General features: G+C 53.4%; 1 protein-coding gene across 2 annotated transcripts; it reads right to left on the bottom strand.

The window, feature by feature from the left end:
* Positions 1 to 1,123: 1,123 nt before the first annotated feature.
* CREG1 (cellular repressor of E1A stimulated genes 1) lies at positions 1,124 to 11,411 on the bottom strand. Of its 2 annotated transcripts, none has more exons than XM_084867181.1 (4): positions 10,989 to 11,411; positions 6,857 to 6,976; positions 4,582 to 4,766; positions 1,124 to 1,570 (listed from the first exon to the last, which is right to left on the bottom strand). In XM_084867181.1, exons 1-4 carry the CDS (start codon positions 11,349 to 11,351, stop codon positions 1,567 to 1,569), a joined length of 672 nt encoding a protein of 223 aa, XP_084723307.1. In that variant the 5' UTR covers positions 11,352 to 11,411; the 3' UTR covers positions 1,124 to 1,566. The 2 variants fall into 2 exon arrangements, with proteins under 2 accessions (XP_084723307.1, XP_084723306.1); XM_084867180.1 differs by having other exon boundaries at positions 4,578 to 4,766; positions 10,989 to 11,409.
* Positions 11,412 to 22,756: the final 11,345 nt, after the last annotated feature.

Below are 22,756 nucleotides of genomic sequence, written 5' to 3'. Positions count from 1 at the left end.
GAGCGAGGTGGTCAGGGTGTCTGTGCTTTGGGCCTGGGCCTGCTCCTCTCGCAGGGAGTTTCTCCCTCCCTCCCTCCCTCCCTCCCCCCCCCCCCCCCCCCCACACACACACACACACGGAACTGGGATGAATAAGCCATTGTCACTGGCTGTTAGCAGCACAAGGCACTTCGGCCACTCCCGCTTTCTACTTTTTATTTTCTCTTTTCATGATCAGAACCTGCCTTGCCCTTTGGGCCAAAGGCTGTCCCGTCCCAGACACCCATGCCCTCGCGGGTTGAGGCCAGGGCTCTGTCCCTCTTCTATAGGACGTGGGGTGCAGGGAGACCCGGAGCACAGGCATGGAGGGAGGGAACGTGAGACCAGGTGTCGCCTCCTGTCCCTGTGGAGCTGCCTTTGCCCGTGTCTCCCTCACCACCCAGGGTCTCCCTCAGCTCAGCGGTGAAAGCAACCGCCAGCTACCCAAAGAGTGGTCTGCAGTGCCCCCTGGTGGTCAATCCCTGGGACATATTCTGTCCATTCAACCTGTACCCCCTGCTGTGACCCAGCGGTTGTCTTTCCTGTGATAACGAGTATGTTTTTACATGGCATCAAGTGGTGAAGACAGAACTCCCACTAAGTGGGTAGAGGGGGAAACTAGATAGGTGCCTCAAACTAATTCCACCACAAGCACGTGTCTGCACCGAGGCCCTGGGGGCAGGCCTTGACCAAGGCTGCATTCCGCCCCGCCCCCAATTCTAGGACACCAGGGCTGTGCACCAAAGGGAAAGGGTCTAAGGATCCCCTTGCATCGCTGGAGCAGTGTTTGACTCAATAGCACGCTCAAATAAAGACACGGAGGGTCGACAGTGGCCAGTGAGAGTGAGGAACAGGAGCATCTTAAGAAAATGAATCCAGCCCAGCTGGTGTGGCTCAGTGGTTGATCGTCAACCTATGAACCAGGTCACAGTTTGATTCCCCGTCAGGGCACATGCCCCAGTGGGGGGTGTGCAAGAGGCAGCCGATCAACGATTCTCTCTCATCACTGATGTTTCTCTCTCTCTCTCTCTCTCTCTCTCCCTCTACTTCCTCTCTGAAATCAATTATATATATATATAAAGAAAGAAAATGAATCCAACTCATGTCATTAAAATAATGCTTTTAATTATTGATACTCTGAATAAGAAACCCACTTTCCCAAGTGTAATGTAAATCATTTCTCTTTTTTTCATCCTTTTTCTTCCCCAGAGGCTGTGGCTGGGTTTCGGGTAAGTTCATTTGTTGTCTTCGAACATAAAGACGCACACCTGCTCCTTTCTCTGAGCCACCGAGGGCTCCACAGTGATTCCTGGCACGCCTCCAAGGGGATCTCGTCTCGTCTTCTGAAACCATGTATATAAGTAAAACCATAAATTTAAATGTCTCAAATTTAGCAACCTCCGTTTTCCAAGAAATTCAGTAGCATATCTACGTGCTGCTATAACCAGGCTGATCTCCGGGACATTCTCCAGAGAAACCCGAAGCCCTTGGATTCATGGGAAAAATCCTAGGAACTTCACCAGGTGGTTCAATTTGCCAGATTCCGCTTCACCTAGCCAGAAGGAGAGAGGATGAAGGATTATTTCATTAAGTGAGATGACATCTTACAAGTTCATTCATTCTAGGGAAAGACTAGAGAAACTTCCAACAGTTTAAGGCTCTGAGCTAACTTCCGCCACTCCAGTGTGGTAAGCAGCGCCTGAGACTCCGGAGTTCGGTGTCCAGGAGCCTAGGAATCTTCACGCCAGCTATCACCCTCTTGTGCAAGGCTGATGTGCCCCATGCACGGACCCAGCGCCCTTCAGGCTGAGTGGCTCCGCTCAGAATGTCTGAAGGTTTAAAAGACAGGCACAGTTGAGGACAGAGGGTCCTGAACATGAGGGCCGAGGAGCGCTAACCAGCCATGCCTGATGGTGCCGAGTCCAGCTGGGACCCTTTTCCTGCTGCAGCCAGGACCACGGTTATCCGGAACTCCACCTTCCGGCATGGGAGACCGGGCAGGTTGGTAATCCTTGACCTCCCCTTACCTGTCCTGCTAGGTATGATGCCTGGTATGAGGCCTGGTGCTCAGACTCAACCCTGTGCGGAGGCAACTGGGATCCTATGGGAACTGCTCGTCGAGGGCGTCAGCAAGTACCTCTGTCAACATCAGACCTGTCAGATGTGCCTGTGGCATCTGACCCAGCAGCCCAGTGAGGCAGACCGACCTCCATGAGGCCCCTCGTGGCCCCACCAGGGCGTCTGGCTGAGCCACCTCAAAAGACGCCTCTGAGAGCAGCAGAGTCTAGGGTGCAGGCGGCTTCTTGGTGTTTGGAGAAGTCACATCCTCCAAGTCTGATCTGGGCAGACGCCATGGGGCAGAAGCTCCTGCAGGCCCCTGGGAGGGTCCCTAAGAATGTGCAGCCCCTACGGTTATCACTGTCTACTCCCCAGACTAGAGGACAGCACTGGTGGCAATCCGAGTGGGCGGCATGGGGGCAGGGCCCTCCCAGGCCCCGCGTCCTGCCTCAGAAGGGCCACACCCTGGCATGTCTGGTCTCCCCATCTTATCTCTCAGCTGCAGGAAGGCCACTCGCCTGTGCAGTGGAGTGGGAACCTTGGGTGTGTCTCACTCAGCATGAAGACTTAGAAAAAACATCCGAATTTTTTATTAAAGTGAGCATTGCCCCTGGGTGTGTTACACATACAAAGACTAGAGGCCAGGTGCACAGATTCGTGCACAGGTGGGGTCCCTTGGCCTGGCCTGCGGGGATCGGGCCCAAACTGGCTCTCCAACATCCCCCAAGGGGTCCCGGATTGCGAGAGGGTGGTTCTCGGGTGACACATTCTGGAATCGGGCTCCCTCCTCTCTGGTTCTGGGTACATCACACAAGAACCGCAGCTGCCAAGTCACCGCAGCTCGGCAGCTCCTGCATTAAGTGTTTGCCCCCTGGTGGTCAGTGTGCATCATAGCTACTGGCTGGTCAGCCAGTCGCTAGACTTTAATGTATGTAACTGTACTGCAGAGATCCTTGTGTCCTGTGACCATCCCCTTTAACCTTGAAGAGCGGGCCTGTCACTGACTGACCATCCTCCTGGGTGCCGTGTTGCCCGGTGGCACACCCTAATGGGCCTCTGTGTCCCTATAAAGCGAGGTGGTGTTACCAGCCCCAAACCTGCCTATGCCCCTTCTCCCCCAGGCACGTGGACCCGTTTCAAACAAGCAGCTGAGAATCTGTGTCTCAGATGGCCAGGCTGGCAAGTCGCCAGCATTTACAAGCTGCCTGCTCTGTGCCATGCATCGTCCTCGGCTGTGTTTAAGATTTTAAAGGGTTAAAAATAAAAGCTGAGCGCTGCTGCGAAGAAATGCACAATCGTGGTGAGATGTAACAGTCCGACGTGGACCTGGCTTACGTGGAATAAGATAGGACACATAGAGCTGTGAGCAGAAGCCCGAACGTGAGCTACACCTACCAGCTTCGTATCCCCACCCTCGCAGCTGCCAACAGCAGCCCGTCATGTCATCATCGCAAGGAGAACCTGCATCAGGAGTGACACAGGAGCAGGAGCTGGCCGGCCACCAGGGGGCGACCCAAGGGTCAGCATGGCATCGAGGTAGGAAGGCAGTGCTGCTCCCCATCTCACAGATGAGGGACCGAGTTACCTAATCCATAGGTCACACTCACAGGTCACGGTGAGAGCAATGAGCTGATACATATAAACAACCCAGACTGCACCCAGCAGGCAAGAGCAGCTCAGCACACACTGGGTGCTGTTGTGACTGTGGTTGCATCACTGCCCGTGAGGCCATGCTGATGGCAGGGATGCCGTGTACCTGGGAAAAGATCGGTCCCTTGTCTTCCTTCATTCGACCCCTGACCACACCTCCTCAGGTCCTGCTCTCCTCCCTCCTTCTCTCCCATGGCCTGTGCTCTCAGCCTCCTCCCCGCTGGTGCCCACTGGCTGGCAGGGGGACCCACATGGCCCACAGGCACCCGCAGGCCTGAGGGCTGCTGGGCATGGGGCCATGTGCTCAGACATGGGTGGGTCACTCAGTCCGGAGGCACCTCAGTCTGAGTCTCATAAGAAAAGGTGATCCCGGGTCAGAACTGGCTCTCCCAGAGCCCACAGCTCAGCCTCAGGCGGGCCTGGCCTGTAGGCGGAGCTCAGGGAGCCCGGGAACGGGGGTGGAAGGAAAAGCTCTCCTTTCCATTCGGCTCTGACTGCAGTTTCTCATCTCCTTCGATGAGGAATGTAGGCAGCAAGCCACCTGGTGACAGTGCCCCTGTGCCTGTCACCCACAGAAACACAGACGCTCTCCTGTCACATCAGAGGTCCTGCAGGTGCCGTAACATGTTACTGAACGTGCCAACATATCACTGTACCACAATTACAAGACATATTTTTATGAACGGACTTCAATATAGTCGTTTTCTTTGTAATCCTATGTATGTGATGCATTACAAAAATACTAGTGTGAGTGTGGCCACAGAGCCTACCAGGCTGCCAAAGGAGCCACCCCTGGCATAGGACCCCGGGCGAGGGCTTCGAAATAAGGGGCACGAGGGGTGAACACACACCTACTGAAATGTGACATTGTAGTACTGCTCAGGCGTCACGAGTTTGGGCCCGCCGAAGTAGTCCAGGACCCAGATGTTGGTGATGTTCAGCTTGGCGAAGAACCAGTCGTGGCTGGCAGGCCAGTCTTTCATCTCGGGGTGCCGAATGAACAGCGACTGCTTTGCGATGTCCATCTCGGTCTCATTCACCTGAAAGACAGTGAAATGACCATGCTCACAGCCGGGACAGTCTTCTCGTCTGTTAACAATGTGATTCCAGCATTCCACACATCCTAAGTGTTTAGTTACAGATCCTGACTTTTGTACTGTTTGTTTTTTAATTAATTTCTTTATTGATTAAGGTATCACATATTTGTCCTCAACCCCCCATTCCAATCCCCCAACTCATGCCCCCACCCCCCAATTGTCCTTGACCACTGGTTAGACTCATATGTGCATATGTGTGCACATAAGTCCTTTGGTTGATCTCTCCCTTTTATGTACTGTGGGTTTTGTTTTTTTTCAATTAAGATATAATCCTATTTAATAAAAGCCTAATATGCTAAGTGTACGGTAGTCCGGTCGGCTATTCAACCAATCAAAGCGTAGTATGTTAATAATATGCTAAGGCTGCTCAACTGCTTGCTATGATGTGACCTGACCACCAGGGGGCAGATGCACCGACTGGTAGGTTAGCTTGCTGCTAAGGTCCAGCAGATCAGGAAGGGGTGAGATTGGCTGGACATGCCCTAGAGCACATGTGTCAAACACAAGGCCCGCGGGCCAAATCCAGCCTGCCAGGCCTTGCAATGTGGCCCACACCGCACTGTCATCACTGCACTCCGCTGTCAGTTTATGACATTGTCAGTTTATGACTGTTCAGTAAACCATTCGGCCCGCGATTTAGGCTGGATTTTAGATTTTGGCCCCTTCTCTGATTGAGTTCGACACCCCTACCCTAGAGCCTTCCCATGGACCTTCTCTGGCCCCGATCATGCACCATGTGGTCCCTCGGCCTGGCCTGTGCCTTTTCACAATCAGGGGCCCCAGGGGGGGATGTCAGAGAGCTGGTTTCAACCCAATCCCCTAAGGCCAGGCCGTGAGACCCCACCAGTGCATGAATCTGTGCACCGGGCCTCTAGTTCAAAATTAAGACAAGAATAAACTGTGCTTCGAGTACTCATGACTGTAAAGTGACTTTGGCCGCCCCTGTATAGATTGTGAAATGATTACCACAGTGAGTTTGGTTAGCATCCATTGCCACACATACTTACAAAAATGCTTTTCTCTTCTCTGCTTCTTTTTTTCTTTTCCTTTTCTTTTTTTTGGTGTGTGTGTGTGTGTGTGTGTGTGTGTGTGTGATGAGACCTTTAGGGTCCACTGTACATCCTGACCATAAACATAAGGAAACAAGAAAGCATAAAGGAAGCTTGGGTAATGCAGACAGCAATGAAGAGCTCACATGGAGATGAGAATGGGTGTGGACATGAGACCAGTGCAGGCCCGTTTTCATTGCTAACGGTCATTTTAAGCCGGTAGAGGGCTGGCGCAAGGCACTAGCATGAAGTGTGCCTGTGGCCTATGACACATTCCATTAGCTCACTCGCCCAGGATAAATCCGTGGGAAACACGGGCTGCAGGTACGCAGAGGTGAGTCTTTAGGAGACACAGGGGGTCAGGGGCACTTGCTGCCCTGCCCCTTCCTCCTGCCTGTGACGGGCACGCAGACACAGAGACGCCTCCACACGGAACTTTAGGACCATAAATAGAACCGGGCCGAGAAATCCGGTCAGCAAGGTCCGGAAGCCATCTGCTGGCTGGGCCATCAGTCAGTGCTTGTGACACCGTCCCTCTGTGCTTCCCGCGGTGTTACTGAACCGCCTCCCTCCAGCACCCACCGCTAACTGTCAGCATGTAGCCGGGACTCAGTAACGGGTTCTTCCCTTCTAACCTACGCAGGACGCTCTCTGCTGTAAGCCACCGTCACTGGGTGGAGACGTCCAGTGTACAGCACGCAGGAGAGTGAGCTTGGGCTGAGACATTCCTTACTTCCCAACTATTATATCTGTCTGACCTCAAGAAATGCTTCCGTCTGCTCCTGAGTGTCTGATTGAACACCTGTGTGAAAGCAACGGATGAAGTCTTTGGCTGCTTGTGAAATGACGTCATACGTGAGTACATATTCTAACTCTGCGTCTCAACCACAAGCCAGCTTCACTTCACTCTCCAGCTGTCCCTCCTTCGTTGTTAACAAGATGACGCTCTCCTAAGGCCAGGCTGTTCCCGCAGCAACTACATACCTTGGTGACAGTGCCTGCCAGGATGGTGTGAGCACAGAGCGGGCTTTGGGGGTCAAATCCATTTTTCCGGCAGAAGTTAGTCTGCGCCAAAGACAAGGTGAGTGTAGCGTAGGGATTCTCCTGGAGAGAGAAAGAAGACCCTCTGGTGAAACACGGTGTGTGTCTGGAGAGGCACTCAGTCTCATATGGTGCACACACACCATCCTCGGGGCTCGACCACTGTTCCTCCACAAAACAATGGGCTGTGAAACACCATCTCTCACCCCGACAATGTCTATTGGAATAGAGAAGAATCTCTTTTTTAGTATATTTTATTGATTTTTTACAGAGAGCTAGAAACATCGATGAGAGAGAAACATGGATCAGCTGACTCCTGCACACCTCCTACTGGGGATGTGCCCAAAACCAAGGTACATGCTCTTGACCGGAATCGAACCCAGGACCCTTCAGTCCGCAGGCCGATGCTCTATCCACTGAGCCAAACCAGTTAGGGCAAGAATAATCTTGACCCTCTCTCCAAAAGGGGGGAAGGGCACTCACATTTTAAATTCAACTGACTCAGAGCCCTAGCCAGTTTGGCTCAGTGGACAGAGAGCCTGAAGGGTCCCAGGTTCAATTCCGGTCGAGGGCACGTACCTGGGTTGCAGGCTCCTCCCTGGCCCTGGCCCTGGTTGGGGCAAGTGCAAGAGGCAACCAACCAATGTGTATCTCTCACATCAGTATTTCTGTCTTTCCCTCTCTCTCTAAAAATCAGTGGAAAAATATCCTCAGGTGAGGGTTAAAAAAAACTGACTCAGAATTATTTTAACACTTCTTAAACTCTTAACTTGTCCCATATTCCCCAGGGAAGTTATTATCACAGTACCACCCAAGCACAAGGCTGCTCTATACCGTCAACAGGTCTCAGAGGGCAGAGGCTAACGTGAAGCTAGTGCATAAAAGCATGTTGCTCAACCAGCACTTCCACAGCTGCAGCAGGAAAGAGGCTGAGTCATGCTTCTTGGTGATCTCGTGCTGGCAGACGCAGTCACGGGATTTCAAAACAGAAGTTCGTTCTTGCTCTGACAGCAAGAGAACGCTTGGACTCGGAAGCTGAGGCAAGCAATATTCCTAGTTCTTTCTGATTAGAATCAGCTTCCCCAAAGGCACTGCTGACAGGCACAGCCACGTTCAGACGCTGCGTTTCAGACGGCTGAGCTCTCTGAAGGCAAAGGGTCTTGGGCAGCAAATTCTGCCATGTCATGGTGACCCATCAAAGCAGTCAGTCAGAGGAGATCTCCTTGAAACCATTTAGCCAAACATTTGCGTCCATACTTTCTCAGACAAGGCACCCAGGAAAGGCAGAGAAAGAGAGGGCGGGGACTGGGACACAGTCTCCCCTCCTGTGAGTTTACAGTCTGGCTGAAAAGTCAGACATAAACAAAACTTAAATACTGCAAAACAAAGATACAGAAGACTTCATAAGGCAGCACGTAACTAATTGCCAAATGACGGTACAGTTAAACGGTTTTCAAGTTCAGTGTAAGGAGCCGTGAGCAGGGCCTGGGGTGACTCAGCAGCTTTGTAAGGTATTCAAAACCAGGGACCTGAGTCTGCAAAGAGACAGAGCTGGAAATGTGTACGAGGTGGCTGAGAGCAGTGAGGAAGGAGTGGCTTTCTGAGGGGAGCGGGTGGGAGAGGACGGTTCAAGGCCAGCTCAGGAGTCACGGTCATGGTGGTCTTTTGTAGGCTGGCATCGGGTGGGGATTTTTAGAATGCTGATTTCTGGGCTCATGCATTTCATTTCATAGTGGTTCATTTTTTTTTTTTTAAATCCTTCCCCGAGGATATGTCTATTGGTTTTAAAATACATTTTATTGCTTTTTTAAAGAGGGAGAGAGGGGATAGAGAGTTAGAAACATCGATCTAACTCCTGCACACCTCCCACTGGGGATGCACCCGCAACCAAGGTACATGGCTTTGACCAGGATCAAACCTGGGACCCTTCCGTCTGCAGGCCGACGCTCTATCCACTGAGCCAAACCAGCTAGGGCCTGTTTATTGATTTTAGAGAGGAAGAGATGGAGAGAGAAACATCTTGTATGAGCCCTAACGTACCAGAAACCTAGGTACGTGCCCCAATGGGAAATGGTGTACAGGATGACGCTCCAACCAATTGAGCTGCCCTGGCCAGGGCAGGGACATGCATTTTAAACAAACACCCGGGTGGATTGTAAGCTTCAGATGTGAAGGTTTCCGAACAGAAGGCAATCCCAAGTGGCCATGTCAGCCTGGTGGGCAGGGTGGACAGGAGCAGACAGAGGTCAGAGCAGGAGGACAGGAAGAAACGGTAAACCAACCCTGGCTGGTTAATGGTGGGACCCGAATCAGACTAACTCTGACGCGGCCTTGCTTTTTCGCTCCACCGTGGAAACCTGCAATCCTGGGCCGGGTCTGTCTCTTCCAGACCAGCCAGGCCTGGCTGAGCCCCCGCCCTCTGAGCCTGTCTTCCTCCCAAGTTTGAACACACCATGTACAGCAGTGGTTCTCAACACCGCCCCCATCAGAAGCATCGGGACGGGAGGGGGCTGTTTTTTAGTGAAATGTATTTTAATAAAATGCCTTGTAGAGCGTTGGCTCGCAGACTGAAGGGACCTAGGTTTGATTCTGATCAAGGGCTCTGATCAAGGGCACGTATCTGGGTTGCAGGCTCCATCTTGAGCCCCCATCAAGATGTGTGTCTCTCTCACATCAATGTTTCTCTCTCCCTCTCCCACTCTCTCTACAAATCAATGGGAAAATAACCTCGGGTGAGGATTTAAAAAAAAATACCTTGACATCGTGTTTAAAAGTCCTCCCAGGTGACTGCATTTGCAGCCCAGGTTGAGCCCCATGACGGAGTGGAATGAGCCTGCTTTGAGCACACGCTCGGGGAGCAGAGAGGGCTGGGACTAAGATGGCGAAGGGCGGGGCGGGGGTGGGGGTGCCTGGGCTAAGGAGGCAGCTGCTTGTTTTTGCTCAGACAGTGCGGCTCCCACTGTCATCTCATCTTCCAATTTTTCAAGAAGTTACAAGTTTAGACTTTTAACTGAAATCTAAATTTTTAAATGATGGAACTAATTCAATTTTATTTTAAAAGCAAAACAGAACCTTGTGTGGGCGAAGGAAAACTGGTTGGTAGACATACTCAATTCATGAGCCTGTGTTGCAAAGGGGATGGACCTGGGGTGGAATTCCTGTCTGGCCACTGGCTTTGGGAAAGTTACCTAACCACCTAAGCCTCAAAATAAAAACAGTAACACCTCCTCAAGAAGCTATCAAGAGATAAGGACTTTCCGGAACTGGTTTAGCTCAGTGGATAGAGCGTCAGCCTGCGGACTGGAAGGTCCCAGGTTCAATTCCGGTCAATGGCATGTGTCATGGTTGTGGGAGCGTCCCCAGTGGGGGGGGGGGGGGGAATGCGGGAGGCAGCTGACCAATGATTCTCTCTCCTCGATGTTTCTAACTCTCTATCCCTCTCTCTTCCTCTCTGTAAAAAATCAATAAAATATATATTTTTTTAAAAAGAGATAAGGATTGGAAAGTGGTGGTCCCCCTGGTGCATAGTGGGTGCTTAATCAAATATCACTTTCTTTCATCTTATCTTTACCAACTTCATTGTCTTTTCCCAGTTCACCTCAAATCTGGGATCTTTGTCAAAAAGCCCTCCGCAAATCAAGCTTCAATGGGAGACTCTGTGTGGCTCTAGCATCCCCAGCTGCATGTCTGACACCTCTCTTGGGAGGGCTGGGGTCCCCCCTAGTTGTAAACCCGGCCTTGCCCCTAAAAGGGAGAGAAGGGATGGATTTCCCATCAGTTCTGCCTCCTGCCGAGGCAGCTATGTGCGCAGGAGGCCTACAGATTGCTACAACCCTGTACCCATCCACATGCTGGACGCCAGCTTCTCGGTGAAGAAGAAAAGGTTCTGAATCCCGAAGGCAGGGTAAGCAAGAGAAACCCTTAGGACAGACGCGCTTAACTTCCCAACAGCCTCAGCGCCCTGTGGAGCTCTCCCTGTGGAGCCCAGTCAGGGGTGGGTGCCCGGGCCGGCCCCTCCCCGGCGGGTGCAGGTGACGGTGGAAAGCCCGGCCCGCGGCCCGGGGCCCGCGCTCACCTGCAGGTTGCCCACCAGCTGCTGCATGGGGCTCAGGTAGAAGTAGGGCACGCCGCTGCCCGCGCCCGGGGGCCCGTCGCTGAGCGACAGGACGTCGGCGAAGGCCCAGCCGCGCACGGGCTCCTGCGCGGAGACGGTGGCCATCGCGCCCCAGTCGCAGACGTGCGTCACGAAGCGGGCCACGCGCGCCGCGTCCTCGCGGGGCGGCAGCGGCGGCAGCCGCCCGGCGGCGTCCCAGTCCCCGTGGCCCCGGCCGCCTCGGCCCCGCGCCGGTGCCACCAGCAGCGCCAGCAGGGCCGCCAGCGCCGGCGCCAGCAGGGCGAAGAGCAGCGCGCGCGCGGACCCGCGGGCAGGCCCGGCCATGGCGGCGACTCCGGCGACAGTGCGGCCCGCGCCCTCCAGGCCCGTGTCAACCCTGGCGGGGCCACGCCCATCACGGGACAGGCCACGCCCCTTTCGAGAGGAGCCAATAGGAGCCGAGGGAGGAGGGGGCGGGTCCCTGGTCGCCCAGCAACCGGCGGGCTTGGCCTGTCAGTCTTCCCCAAGCCCCGCCCGCCTATCTGTAAAGATTGGGAAAGGATCCCAGGTGGGAAGTTGTTTTGTTTGACACTCGAGAACCCCGGGCTCAAAAAAATGAAGCAACTTGCCTAAAGCCGTCCTCTGGGACAGGACACTCTCCGCCCCTCACATACACACAGGCGCGCAGACCCGGGCGCCTTCCTGGAGGACCTTTGGATCGGGGTCTCTGGCCTCCGAGAGGAAATGCTGCATTTTCCACACAAGTTTCCCTTTTCTGTCCACTTCCCTGTCCGCACCAAAACGCAGCAAGGTGCCAGGGATAAGGAACAGGGCGCAAAGTTGAGGACCTATACACTAGGCCTAGCCTCTCTCCGATGGTATTCTATGCGCGAATTCGAACTCATCCAAACCATGTGGGGACCTGTTAAGTCATCAGGCTTGGGGGTCAATGCTTTCGCAAATGCCTTGCTCTACTGACTCTCCTCAAACCCACGTAAATACCATTTCCTTTGCTCCTCCCAACAAGGTCCTTTCCATTCAGGGGTGCCTCCTCCACCTGGTGTTCTGGGGTGGTCTGAGCTCATACCACCTGACCTCATCCTTTATACTTGTGAGCTTTGTCATACGTCCTCAGAGTGAGTTCTAATCTTTTGGCCTCAAAATCCTACCTTAGTCGTCATGTATGCTGCCCCTGTGCCATGCTGGAACGTGTCAGCTGGCAGTTCTGGCTCTGGCCCTGGAGGCTGTTATTCTACAAGGTGAAGTCATGTCACCCAGCAGCTGGGGCCAGTCATGTGAGCAAAGGTGGGCCACAGGTGTGTGAGTCAGAGTCTTCACTTCCTGTTGTTGTGGGGTCGAACCCTGGAGTCAAAAATAAGACCACCGGAGGCTGCTAATTGATTAGAAAAAGGCAGGCAAGGATTTATTGAACTGGCCAGGACGACTGCAAGAGCACCACACGCAGGTGGAGTCCACACTCACAACCGCACTGTTCCAGGGGTAGGCAGTCCTTTTAAAGGTCTAAACCACAAAATTTTTCCTTTGTGCTAAATTCTAAATGCTGGGAACAGCCCGCAAGGTTGTTCCCAGCCATGTCCCAGCTGCATGTTCCCAGCCATGTCCCAGATAGGAATGTGGACCTATCTTGCGAAAGCAGATAGTACAGAAGCAGAACTGAGCAAAGTTAATCTCTAAAGGTTATCTGCAGTTTCAACTCCTGGAGCTACTGAGTCAGTGGGAATCAGTCTCCTGTGGTTCTGGTCCACAGGCTCAGGAAAGTTACCTTTGTGAGTTTCCAGGTCTCAGTCTGGAAGCTGAGGCAACTGCCCTATTGTTTAAGTAAGTGTGTGCAGAAGCCAGAATAGCAGGGTTAAAGCTCAAACAGCAGTTTTTACCTAAGTATGGTCGCTACCATACTCCACTGTCTCCAACTCAGCTCCTTCTAAGCAGCCCAGGTCCCCAGGTTCCCTGGTCGGAACTTGAGTACAGGAACAAGCTATTTGTTCTGGAGGCCCGGATGTCATACCCACGGCTTTCACAGTCAGGTCAAGGGGTTGTGAGCAGCGTCAAGCTAGATGGAATGCTACGTGGGATAAATTTCAGAGCAGGAAAATCAGATGTATCATTTTCAAAACAAATACTCCATCCAGTGACGAATAGTGCCTCCTAGACCTGTGAAGGGAAAAACATGTCCGTGATTTCAGAGTTGGAGTCCCAACCCCGTTCCACCACTGTCCAGCCGTGTGGCCCTGGGCTTTCGCCTCACCTTTTGGGCCTGTTTTTTCATCTATAGTAAAAGGAGGAGTTGGGTTAGACAATCTGACATCTCTTCTGGCTCTAGATTCTATATTTTCTATTAACATGCCTTTTGTAAGTTTCATAGTTGGAATAATTTGTTTGTAAGAGCATAAAAAATTATTATTTGTTGTTTATTGCTCTACCACTTAGTGCTGGTGGATAAAATCACAACAGGTACCCTATTACACTGCGTCACAAAACAGTGCCCGGGCTTGGTCTCCTGCATCAGAGCAGGACAAGTCTCTCTTTTGGAGGCAGAGATAGAATATTGGGACCTAGCTATAATTATAAGAAATATTACTCATGCTCTGTTAGCCGGGATTGTTTTGTTCTGGTTAAAGAAAGCACATTCTAACCTGGCTGGGAGTTGTTCGCCACCAGGACCTGGGAGTCAGCCTTGGATCTGGGAGTCTACCTTGGAATGCCTTCCATTCTTATTGAAGAGCTATGCCTATTATCATGGAAAGATTAACAACCTTGTTGCCCAAACAATGGAGTCCCACCCCAACCCCATTGTCCATTTCTGCACCGTAATACCTATCTTGCATACCCATTCTTAATCCTTTTGCCTACTTCCCCATTTAATCTTATACTCAATATAAGCAGCTGGCTTATAGGATCTTCCCCTCCACCCCCAAGCAGATCTTTGTGGATGACCTGCTGCCTGCAGGATTGGAGTAAACATTCATATAGGATTCAACCCTGTCTCTGCTGAATTGGCTCAAGTAGTGACAGGCAGCTGGGATCCCTAGGTTGTGGGGTTTCAGGTCTGCGAACCCCCAGTCTGAAGCACCTCCCCTCAGGGTCTGTCTTTGCACCGCCTATTCCCCACGCCCAAAATGCTGTTCCCTCAGTAGGGGTGTGGCCACCTCATGCCCATCCAGATCTCCACTCAGTTGTCGCTCTTGGAGTGCCTCCTTGACCACTCTTTCTAAGAGGCCTTTCACTCCGTGAACAGGTCCGCCTGTTTCTGTCACAGCAGTCCTCACATCGGGAACTCACCACGTATGTTCATTTAGTGACTTGTTCATTGTGCCCGGCTGGAAGGTGAGCTCTGGGAGAGCAGGAATGTCCACCGCTGCTCTAGATCCCCAGGGCACAGAGTAGGCACTCAATAAATATGTATCCCATGACTGCATGGCTGCATAAATAACTGATGAAATTCTTATCCAATCAACAGAGGAAGTGAGGATGGAATGGAGCTGCTCAAGAATAACAACGGGCCAAAACTGCTTTGGCTCAGTGGATAGAGCGTCAGCCTACCGACTAAAGGATTCGATCCCTGTCAAGGGCATGTACAATACATTGGTTGTGGGCACATCCCCAGTGAGGGGTATGCAGGAGGCAGCTGGTCGATGTTTCTCTCTCATCCATGTTTTTAACTGTCTCTCTCCCTTCCTCTCTGTGAAAGATCAATAAAATATATTAAAAAAAAAAAAAAAAAAAAGAAAGAAAAGAATAACAATGGGGTGCTTGGGCCCTTAATTAGCAAGCCCTCCTCATTGGAGAATTGGGGAAATCCCCCACCCCCCCTCAGTGTCTGCACCAGGCGTCCAGACCCTGCTGCTTCTCACCTGGACTTCCTGGCTGTATCTGAACAGCCTGGCCTGAGCTCCTTCCCTCCGCCCCCCAGGAGCAGGGCCTTCTCCTCACACCTGGGTTTGGTCCTGGTCCAGAGCCTGACCCGCCTGTGTGCCTTTCCAGGGTGGACCATTGTTTATTTGGCTGGGTCCTGCCAGCCCTGGTTTCATCGAGGGCAGGGGCTGTGGCTTTGTGTATCCCAATCCCGGGTGTCTAGCAGGCACACAGGACAGTCACGGCCATTGCCAGTGGTCCTCAGCCGCCTGCTGGGGCTCGGGAACTGTCTGCTCTGCGGCAGGCATGCACACCTCAGATAGCAGGTAGCCAGGGAGAGTGAAGAGCTGGCTTGGGAGTCAGCCACCTGAGCGTGACCTTGAGAGGATGAGTTCCTCATCATTAAAAGGGGAAATAATAAATAGCTCCACCTCATTGGATATTTTTATGGGGATTAAAGGAGAAAATGCAACTACAGTGCCCAGCCTAGGGCCTGGAACATAGTAAATGCTCAGTAAATGCTAGCTGTGATGTTGGTGACTGCTAACAACTATTTGGCTCTTTGTTAACCAGTTAAATTGGGTCATTTAATCTCTTTTTGAGATTGAATGCTTTCCACTGTGACCTCTGTAATAACAAATCAAAACAAAACCAAAAAAACCTCCTGAAAAAGCAACTACAAAATGGGAATTCCCCTGCAGCTACTGAGGAAGTGGTGTCAGCCCCCAGCTTGGGAGAAGATGCCTGAGTATCGTTTCTCCTCATTTCTTTCTTTAAAAAAAAAAAAAAAAAATATATATATATATATATATATATATATATATATATATATATATATATATATATATATTGATTTTTTACAGAGAGCAAGAGAGGGATAGAGAGTTAGAAACAACAATAGGAATCATTGATCAGCTGCCTCTTGCACACCCCCTAACTGGGGATGTGCCCGAAACTAAGGTACATGCCCTGGACCGGAATTGTACCTGGGACCTTTCAGTCCGCAGACTGATGCTCTCTATCCACTGAGCCAAACCAGTTTTGACTCTCCTCATTTCTTACCCTCTGCCCTCGCTGAATGTTCCTGGACTCTAAAGTGTGGTTGGGGAAGCCTGTCCTCTTAGGGATGACCTTGGTCCGTATTTCCCTCTCTCCTGCACACTGGCATTTGAGGAACAGCCACTGTCCAGCTGTTTGGGGAACAGCCTTGACCCTGCTAATCCTGGCACACACAAGGACATCTTGGCAAATACCTTTTGGATTAAATATTTGTCAACAGAAACACAGCTATGACGCTTTGGAAGAGTGGTCCTCCTGGTGTTTCAGTGGCTCGGGAACATGAACAGGAAAGGGAAGTTGTCTGCGGGTCAGAAGACATGATTCTCGAGCATGTGCGCTAAGGGCCAGCTTCATTTTTTTTTTTTAAATATATATTTTATTGATTTTTTACAGAGAGAAAGAGAGAGGGATAGAGAGTTAGAAACGTCGATGAGAGAGATACATCGATCAGCTGCCTCTTGCACACCCCCCACTGGGGATGTGCCCGAAACCAAGGTACATGCCCTTGACCGGAATCGAACCTGGGACCTTTCAGTCCACAGGCCGATACTCTACCCACTGAGCCAAACCAGTTTAGGCAGGGCCAGCTTCATTTTGGGGGCAAAGACGAGGGGCTGTGAAGCGGCCTGACATGCACAGTGGTTAGGGCAGAAATAGGGTGTTGGGGACCAGCTATAACTGTAAGAAATATGAATCCTGCTCTGTTAACCATTTAGCAGATTGTTTTGTTCTGACTAAAGAAGGCACACTCGGACCTGTCTGGGAGTTGCACGAGGGACCTGGGAGCTCCCCTGGGAATGCAGCCCACTCTCCCCATCAGGGAGCTGCCTCTTGTCCGGAAAGATGTCCACCTTTGCAGTGGAAAGGAAGCAATGGATCCCAGATGGCCCTGCCCTTTGCAAACCCTCAACCCACATTGTCCCCCTTGCCTGTAACCTGTAACCATTATATCCATTCGTATCCCTTTTGTCACTTCCCTGGGTAATCTTTGCCTTGGACCCCCATGTAAGCAGCTGCCTTATGGGGTGCAGGGCAGATGTTTGTGGATGACCTGCTGCCCTCCTGCTGCCTGCAGGATTGGAATAAACGCTCATATATGATTCCTCCTACCTCTGCTGGATTGGCTCGAGTAGCGACAGGAAGCTTGGAGCCCCTGGCTGTCTGGTTTCACAGGGACACACCCTAAACCCATGGGGACCGAGCCTCCTGCCTCCTGGACCTCATCCTATGTACCTCTTCCCGGGATCAGCCGAGAACACATAGCAAAGCCTTCAGTGCTCCCAGCCCTGAGTTCCACAGACCTGGTTGCACTGTGGATACTGTAAACTGGGGGCACAGCGCCCTCGTGTGTCCAGAGCACAACACACATCTGAGTGTGAGATTGCTGACCCTTGGTTGAGAGTCCTCACAAGCCTCTATCTAAAAAAATATGAAACAAACGGGGCCCCAGCATAGAAGATGGCCAGAGACCCCAGCCAGGAATCGGAGCCCGCCACTGTGGCCCCCACAGATGCGTCTGCAGGGTCAGCAGAAGCCGAGGTGCCCTTGCAAGTAACCTATAACCATTATATCCTTGATTATAGTCTTTACTAGAGGCCTGGTGCATGGCATTCATGCACTGGGGGCAGGGGTGGAGTCCCTCAGCCTAGCCTATACCCACTCACAGTCCGGGACCCCTTAAGGGATGTCCATCTTCTGGTTTAGGCCCAATTCCCTAAGGGATTTGGCCTAAGCCAGCAGTCAGACATCCCTCTTGCAGTCCAGGACCCCTTGCTCCTTACTGCCTGCCTATAGCAGAGGCGGGAGAGGCTCCAGACACCACCACTGCACTCACCAGCCATGAGCCTGGCTTCTGGCTGAGTGGTGCTCCCCTATGGGAGCGCACTGACCACCTATGGACAACTCCTGCATTGAGCGTCTGGCCCTCTGGTGGTCATTGAGCATGTGGCCCCCTGGTATCATAGCGACCCGTCATTTCGCTGCTTGGTTGATATGCATATTATGGAGGATAATAAACAGGTAAACAAAAGGGTTTTCCTGAGTTCTGTAACAAGTTATCAAACTTGAGGGGGATCATGGGAACGCTCTGTTTGTAGCCAAGCTGGAGAAAGGGTGGGTCACATTGACAGCTGAAGTGGGGGCTGTCTTGTGGAACTGAGCCCCTGGCCTGGGGGGCCTGGGGGCTGGGCTAACTCCAGTAGTTGGCATCAGAGTTGAACTGTAGACCTCAGTTGATCCTGGAGATTGGGGAATTGGTTGATGTGGGAAAAACGCCAGACATTTGGTATCAGAAGTATTATGAGTAGAAGGAAGTTTACCTTTAGCCATTGATGGGGGGAGGGGATGGGAGGCAGGGGATATGTGTGTGTGTGAGAGAGAGAGAGGGTGGGGGGCGGAGAGAGGAGGTGGAGCAGAGCGATGGGAGCAGGTACATAGACTAACCTGTAACTACCCACCTCATTGATCACTGTCTCCCCCTCTGCTCCCAGAGCCCTTCTGCCAGGACCTCCCCTGAAGCCACTGCCCTTGCAAGGGCACCTCGGCTTCTGCTGACCCTGCAGACGCATCTGTGGGGGCCACAGTGGCGGGCTCCGATTCCTGGCTGGGGTCTCTGGCCATCTTCTATGCTGGGGCCCCGTTTGTTTCATATTTTTTTTTAGATAGAGACTTGTGAGGATACTGGACCGAGGGTCAGCAATCTCACACTCAGATGTGTGTTGTGCTCTGGACGCACGAGGGCGCTGTGCCCCCAGTTTACAGTATCCACAGTGCAACCAGGTCTGTGGAACTCAGGGCTGGGAGCACTGAAGGCTTTGCTATGTTCTCTTGGCGGTCGGGTTTTCTGGGACGGACCGGACACTTTCAATGTACCAAAGGAACAACGACAAGGGTGTCGGAGCCTGCGAGCTTGGAACCTCGTGGAGATCAGAACGGCTGCCGCTTGTCTGTCTGGAAGGACAGTTAGCACATGCAGACGCCAGCTTTGGAGTCTGACCTCGAGTCAGAGCTATGACCTGGAGCCAGGGGTTTAAACTCAGTCTAAAACAGGCCTGTGAGAGGGGCAGGAGGGGTGCTTCTATCTGAAACAGCTAACACCCATGCGGCACACAGCAGGGACTCGTTCAACAGCCACCGACGCTGTGTGTGACTCGGCAGTGCCCACATGTGGCGGTGTAAGCGAGTGAGTGGCAGGATGAACGGGCTGTGGAACAGACAAGGCTCTACTGGACCGAGGAGAACTAACATTTCGGAGCTCCAGTGGGGACAGTGTCCAGACTGCAGGAGCACTCTAGTCTGTCCATCTGTCTGCTCTCCATTTGGCTGGGGGGAAGGGAGGTCAGAGAAAAGCGCTGTGCCCAGGACTCATCCCTGAGTCAGGGAGCGCCTCGGCCTCAGGAAGCCGGGCCCTGGCACCCCCTGAGGAGCTGGAGCTGAAGGGGGAGGTCTGAAGGGGTTCTTAGAGGACTGACCCTACAACACACATAGCTCTGGGCCTGGTTTGGGGGTGCTTGTGAGGGGCACCTGACCCAGCAGTGACCCACGCGGGTGTGGAAAAAGCCAGAACCGCAAAGCCCGGTGGCCTGCTCCGGGGCCCCCTGCGGTTGGCCTCGAAGCTGAGCGGATCTGCAGGGAGAGGTCTCACTTCCCCAAACATCCTCTTCCGGTGTCACAAGGAGCCTTGGGTCACCTCCTTCCTTTGTGCAACGAGAGCAAAGCGCAGTTTCTGCCTCTGCGCCCTTTCCTGTCCCTCTCGATGGCCTCCTGACCCGTTGCCAGGACGCAGCCTGCGGCTGGCTGACCCCCGTGGCAGCAGCTTCCCGGCTTCCCGCCTGGCCCGTGACCCCAGGACCCCCTTCCCTCGGCGGCACAGGCTGTCCTGGCCGGGCCGCCCGCGCTGCTGAGCCGCCCGCAGGAAGCAATAAAAGGCCCTGTCCACGTGCCTGCTGGAGCCAAGTTTCCAAATCCACGAGCAGGTTCATCAGCCAACCGGGACACGCCTGTCCGAGGACTTTCCGTCAACAGGCACGAAGCCGGACCGCGCCAGGACGGTGGCAGCCAGGCCCGCACCTCATGGGAGTTGTCTCCTCTGGGGATGTCTGCCGAGGTGCCACCAGCATCTGCCAGACACATTGCCGTGATCGCGGCCCCGGCACCGCCCAGGGGTCACCGGGTGCCCCTGCTCAGGTCTGCAGGGAGCCCTGTGCAAACAGGAAACCTGCCTGGGTTCTACTGGCTGTGTCATCTCCACGGAGACCCTGGAAAGCTTTGTGGGGAGCTCTAACTCCACCTCCCATGAGTCCTCAGACATATGAGCCTTTAAACAATATCGATACAACGACTCGTTTCACAGGGCAGGGGCCGCTTGGTGCTCTGCCAGAGATAAATGGTGGCACATGCCCCTGTGCTCTCACCTTTGGGTCCCCATTGTGGGCATGAAATCAGGAAGTGCCGGGGAGGCCTAGGGTGATGTTTGCTCACTGGGCACCGCCCACTCCTCAGCAATCAGTAGGAAGTAATGACACCTGCCTCCAGGCGGGGTGAGGGGTAAATGCTGGCTGGTTGTCTGTGTGACTTAATAGATGCTGATTCTCTCCCTTCCTCCCTTCCTTCCTCCCTGCCTCCCTCCCTCCCTCCAGGAGCTTGGGGGCTGGCAGATAAGAGCAGGCTCTTCTGTAACTGACATGGGCTGCAGACCGCCATTCGGGCTCAGCGGGGGTGAGGTGCGCCTGCTGTGGTTTGTGGCATAGGGCGGGGCAGAACTCTCCGACTGGCATCACCGGGGCTGCTGGCCAGTTTCCTTCCTGGGCTCCACCCAGCCCACTTGGCCAGGAGCCAGTTCCCGGGCCTTCATCTGCCATAGGTGATGGGACTCAGAAAGATCCGGGTCGGGTGGCCCTGACCTACGCACACCCCCAGGCTCTGGGCACAAGGGATTGGTCACAGCGGCCCAACAGGGAGCGGCAGGACTGAGGAAGTTCTCCCAGGAGAGGAAACACAAAGCAGAGGAATTTCAGGAATGTGGTTTCACCCTGACCCAGCAGGCTCATGGTTTTAAAAAGTCAAACAACAAAGCACACCTCTACCAAACTTGCTGCCTCCCCTAGGCCCTCACAGAGTCTAGGCTGCTGACATCCCAGTTGGGGGGCGGGAGGGATTCAGAGAAGGCACACAACTTGCCAAAATCACTGCCAAGGGGCCTGCTGTGGGCGAAGCCAGGTGATCTGACTCGCAGCCCCAGCTGCATTTGGGCCCCGTGGGATGAGTGGCCCCAGGAGATGAGTGCCCCTTTCCCGGTAGTTACAGCGAAGGCGTGTGCTCGCCCCTCCAGGACTCCAGGGGTACAGGTGTGGGGGTCGGAGCCCAAGAAGCCGTTTCGGGTGTGCCACCTCCCACTGCTCACGTGGCATTTCATGGGAGAGAGAAATGCACCTCAGTGTAAGCTATTTCGGGTCTCTGTTACAGCAGCGTCTGTATCTGACAACAGTCACGTAAGGAAAGATAGAACAGGTGGAACAGAGAGCATTCTTAGGCCTGCTCTGTTTCAGCAGTTTGTCTGATGCAGAGGCACCCTCAGGCACACAGAAGCCGCCCCAGTGCTGTTGCATTGAAAGCGGACGTGATTGGCCTGACCCTCAAAGGATCTCAAGTGGCCCAGCTTGAAAGGGCCTGAGGTCTGACTCTCGCTTCTTTTCCTGCCTCATGTGAGTTACTTAATCTCTGAGTCTGAACTTCCTCTTCTGTAAATGAAGAGGATGGGCCAGCCTCCGGGATCCCTGGGAGGCGTGGCTTGGCACAAGCTTGGCACATAAGAGACATTCACTACCGTCTCCTGCCCTGACCGTCCCCCCCCCCCCCCCCCCAGCCTGTGACCCTGGAGCATTGCACAGAGTGTCTGCCCCACCTGCTGTCTGGCTCACCAGCTCTGCAAAGAAGAGTACACAGGAGTCCATCGGCCCGTCGAATGGGGCCTGGCATTTGATGGGCACAAAGAGCGCGGGGTAACGCTGGCAGACAGAGGGCTTCTACACGCAGAGTGCCGTGAAGCCTGCAGGGAGACGCACGCTGTGGCCAGGAGGTGGCTGAGGGGCCGAACAGGACCACAGCCTCCGGGCTCTCAGATGACCTTTGGGGTCAGAGGTGCCCGGGCAGGAATGGCTGGGTGGTTTGGGTTCAGCGCACCCCCATGTGGGGGCTGCAGGGAGAGCCCTGAGGACAGCCCAGGGCTGCATTGACCTGGACGGGAAGTGGCCAAGTTTCAGGAGAAGCTTCCTTACCAACGAGACCCCCTCAGACAGGGAGAGAGCAGTCCTGGTCCAAACCCCTCAGCTAAGAAACCCATGTCCTTGGTGTCAGAGCACAGCCCCTGGGGACAGTGCTGTCCCACTGAGACCAGAACACCTCCACCCACCCTCCAGCCACGTTCTGCCCCCCCTCCATCCTCACCCAGCACACCCCCCCTCTGCTCCGGGGCCCCACTAGACCCCCGAGGCCCTCCCCAATAACAACTGTTATTCTGATGTCCAGCGCCCTCAGCTTGGTTGTGTCTGCTCTAAATGTCAGAGTGCGGTCTGGCTTCCGCTTGGCATTCTGGTTTGGAAATCCATCTACGCCGCTGGGCATGTGGCTGGTTTGCTTCTGTTTATTGCCAGTGACATCTTTTTGTACAAATGAGCCATGCTCTGTCTGTTCGTTGGCGTTTGGGTTCTTTCGAGTTCTGCGTTCTGATGAATAAAGCCGACACGGACATCCGTGTGCACGTCTTTTGGTGGATTATATCCACCCATTTCTCCGGGGAGCGGACCTTGGCGTGGGGCTCT

Source organism: Pipistrellus hanaki (assembly GCF_964339955.1).
Source record: "Pipistrellus hanaki genome assembly, chromosome: 18".
In the NCBI taxonomy this organism is placed as follows: domain Eukaryota; kingdom Metazoa; phylum Chordata; class Mammalia; order Chiroptera; family Vespertilionidae; genus Pipistrellus; species Pipistrellus hanaki.
Note: the sequence above shows the minus strand (reverse complement) of the source record. Positions and strands in the feature narration are given on the sequence as shown.

Bases quoted from the DNA above. Each gene is read 5' to 3' on its own strand.
- CREG1 (XM_084867181.1), bottom strand. From the start codon at position 11,351: ATGGCCGGGCCTGCCCGCGGGTCCGCGCGCGCGCTGCTCTTCGCCCTG. The intron at 6,977-10,988 runs GTGAGCGCGGGC...TTCTCTCTCCAG, and splicing joins AGCTGGTGGGCAACCTGCAG to GAGAATCCCTACGCTACACT. The intron at 4,767-6,856 runs GTATGTAGTTGC...ACTGTCTTTCAG, and splicing joins TGGCAGGCACTGTCACCAAG to GTGAATGAGACCGAGATGGA.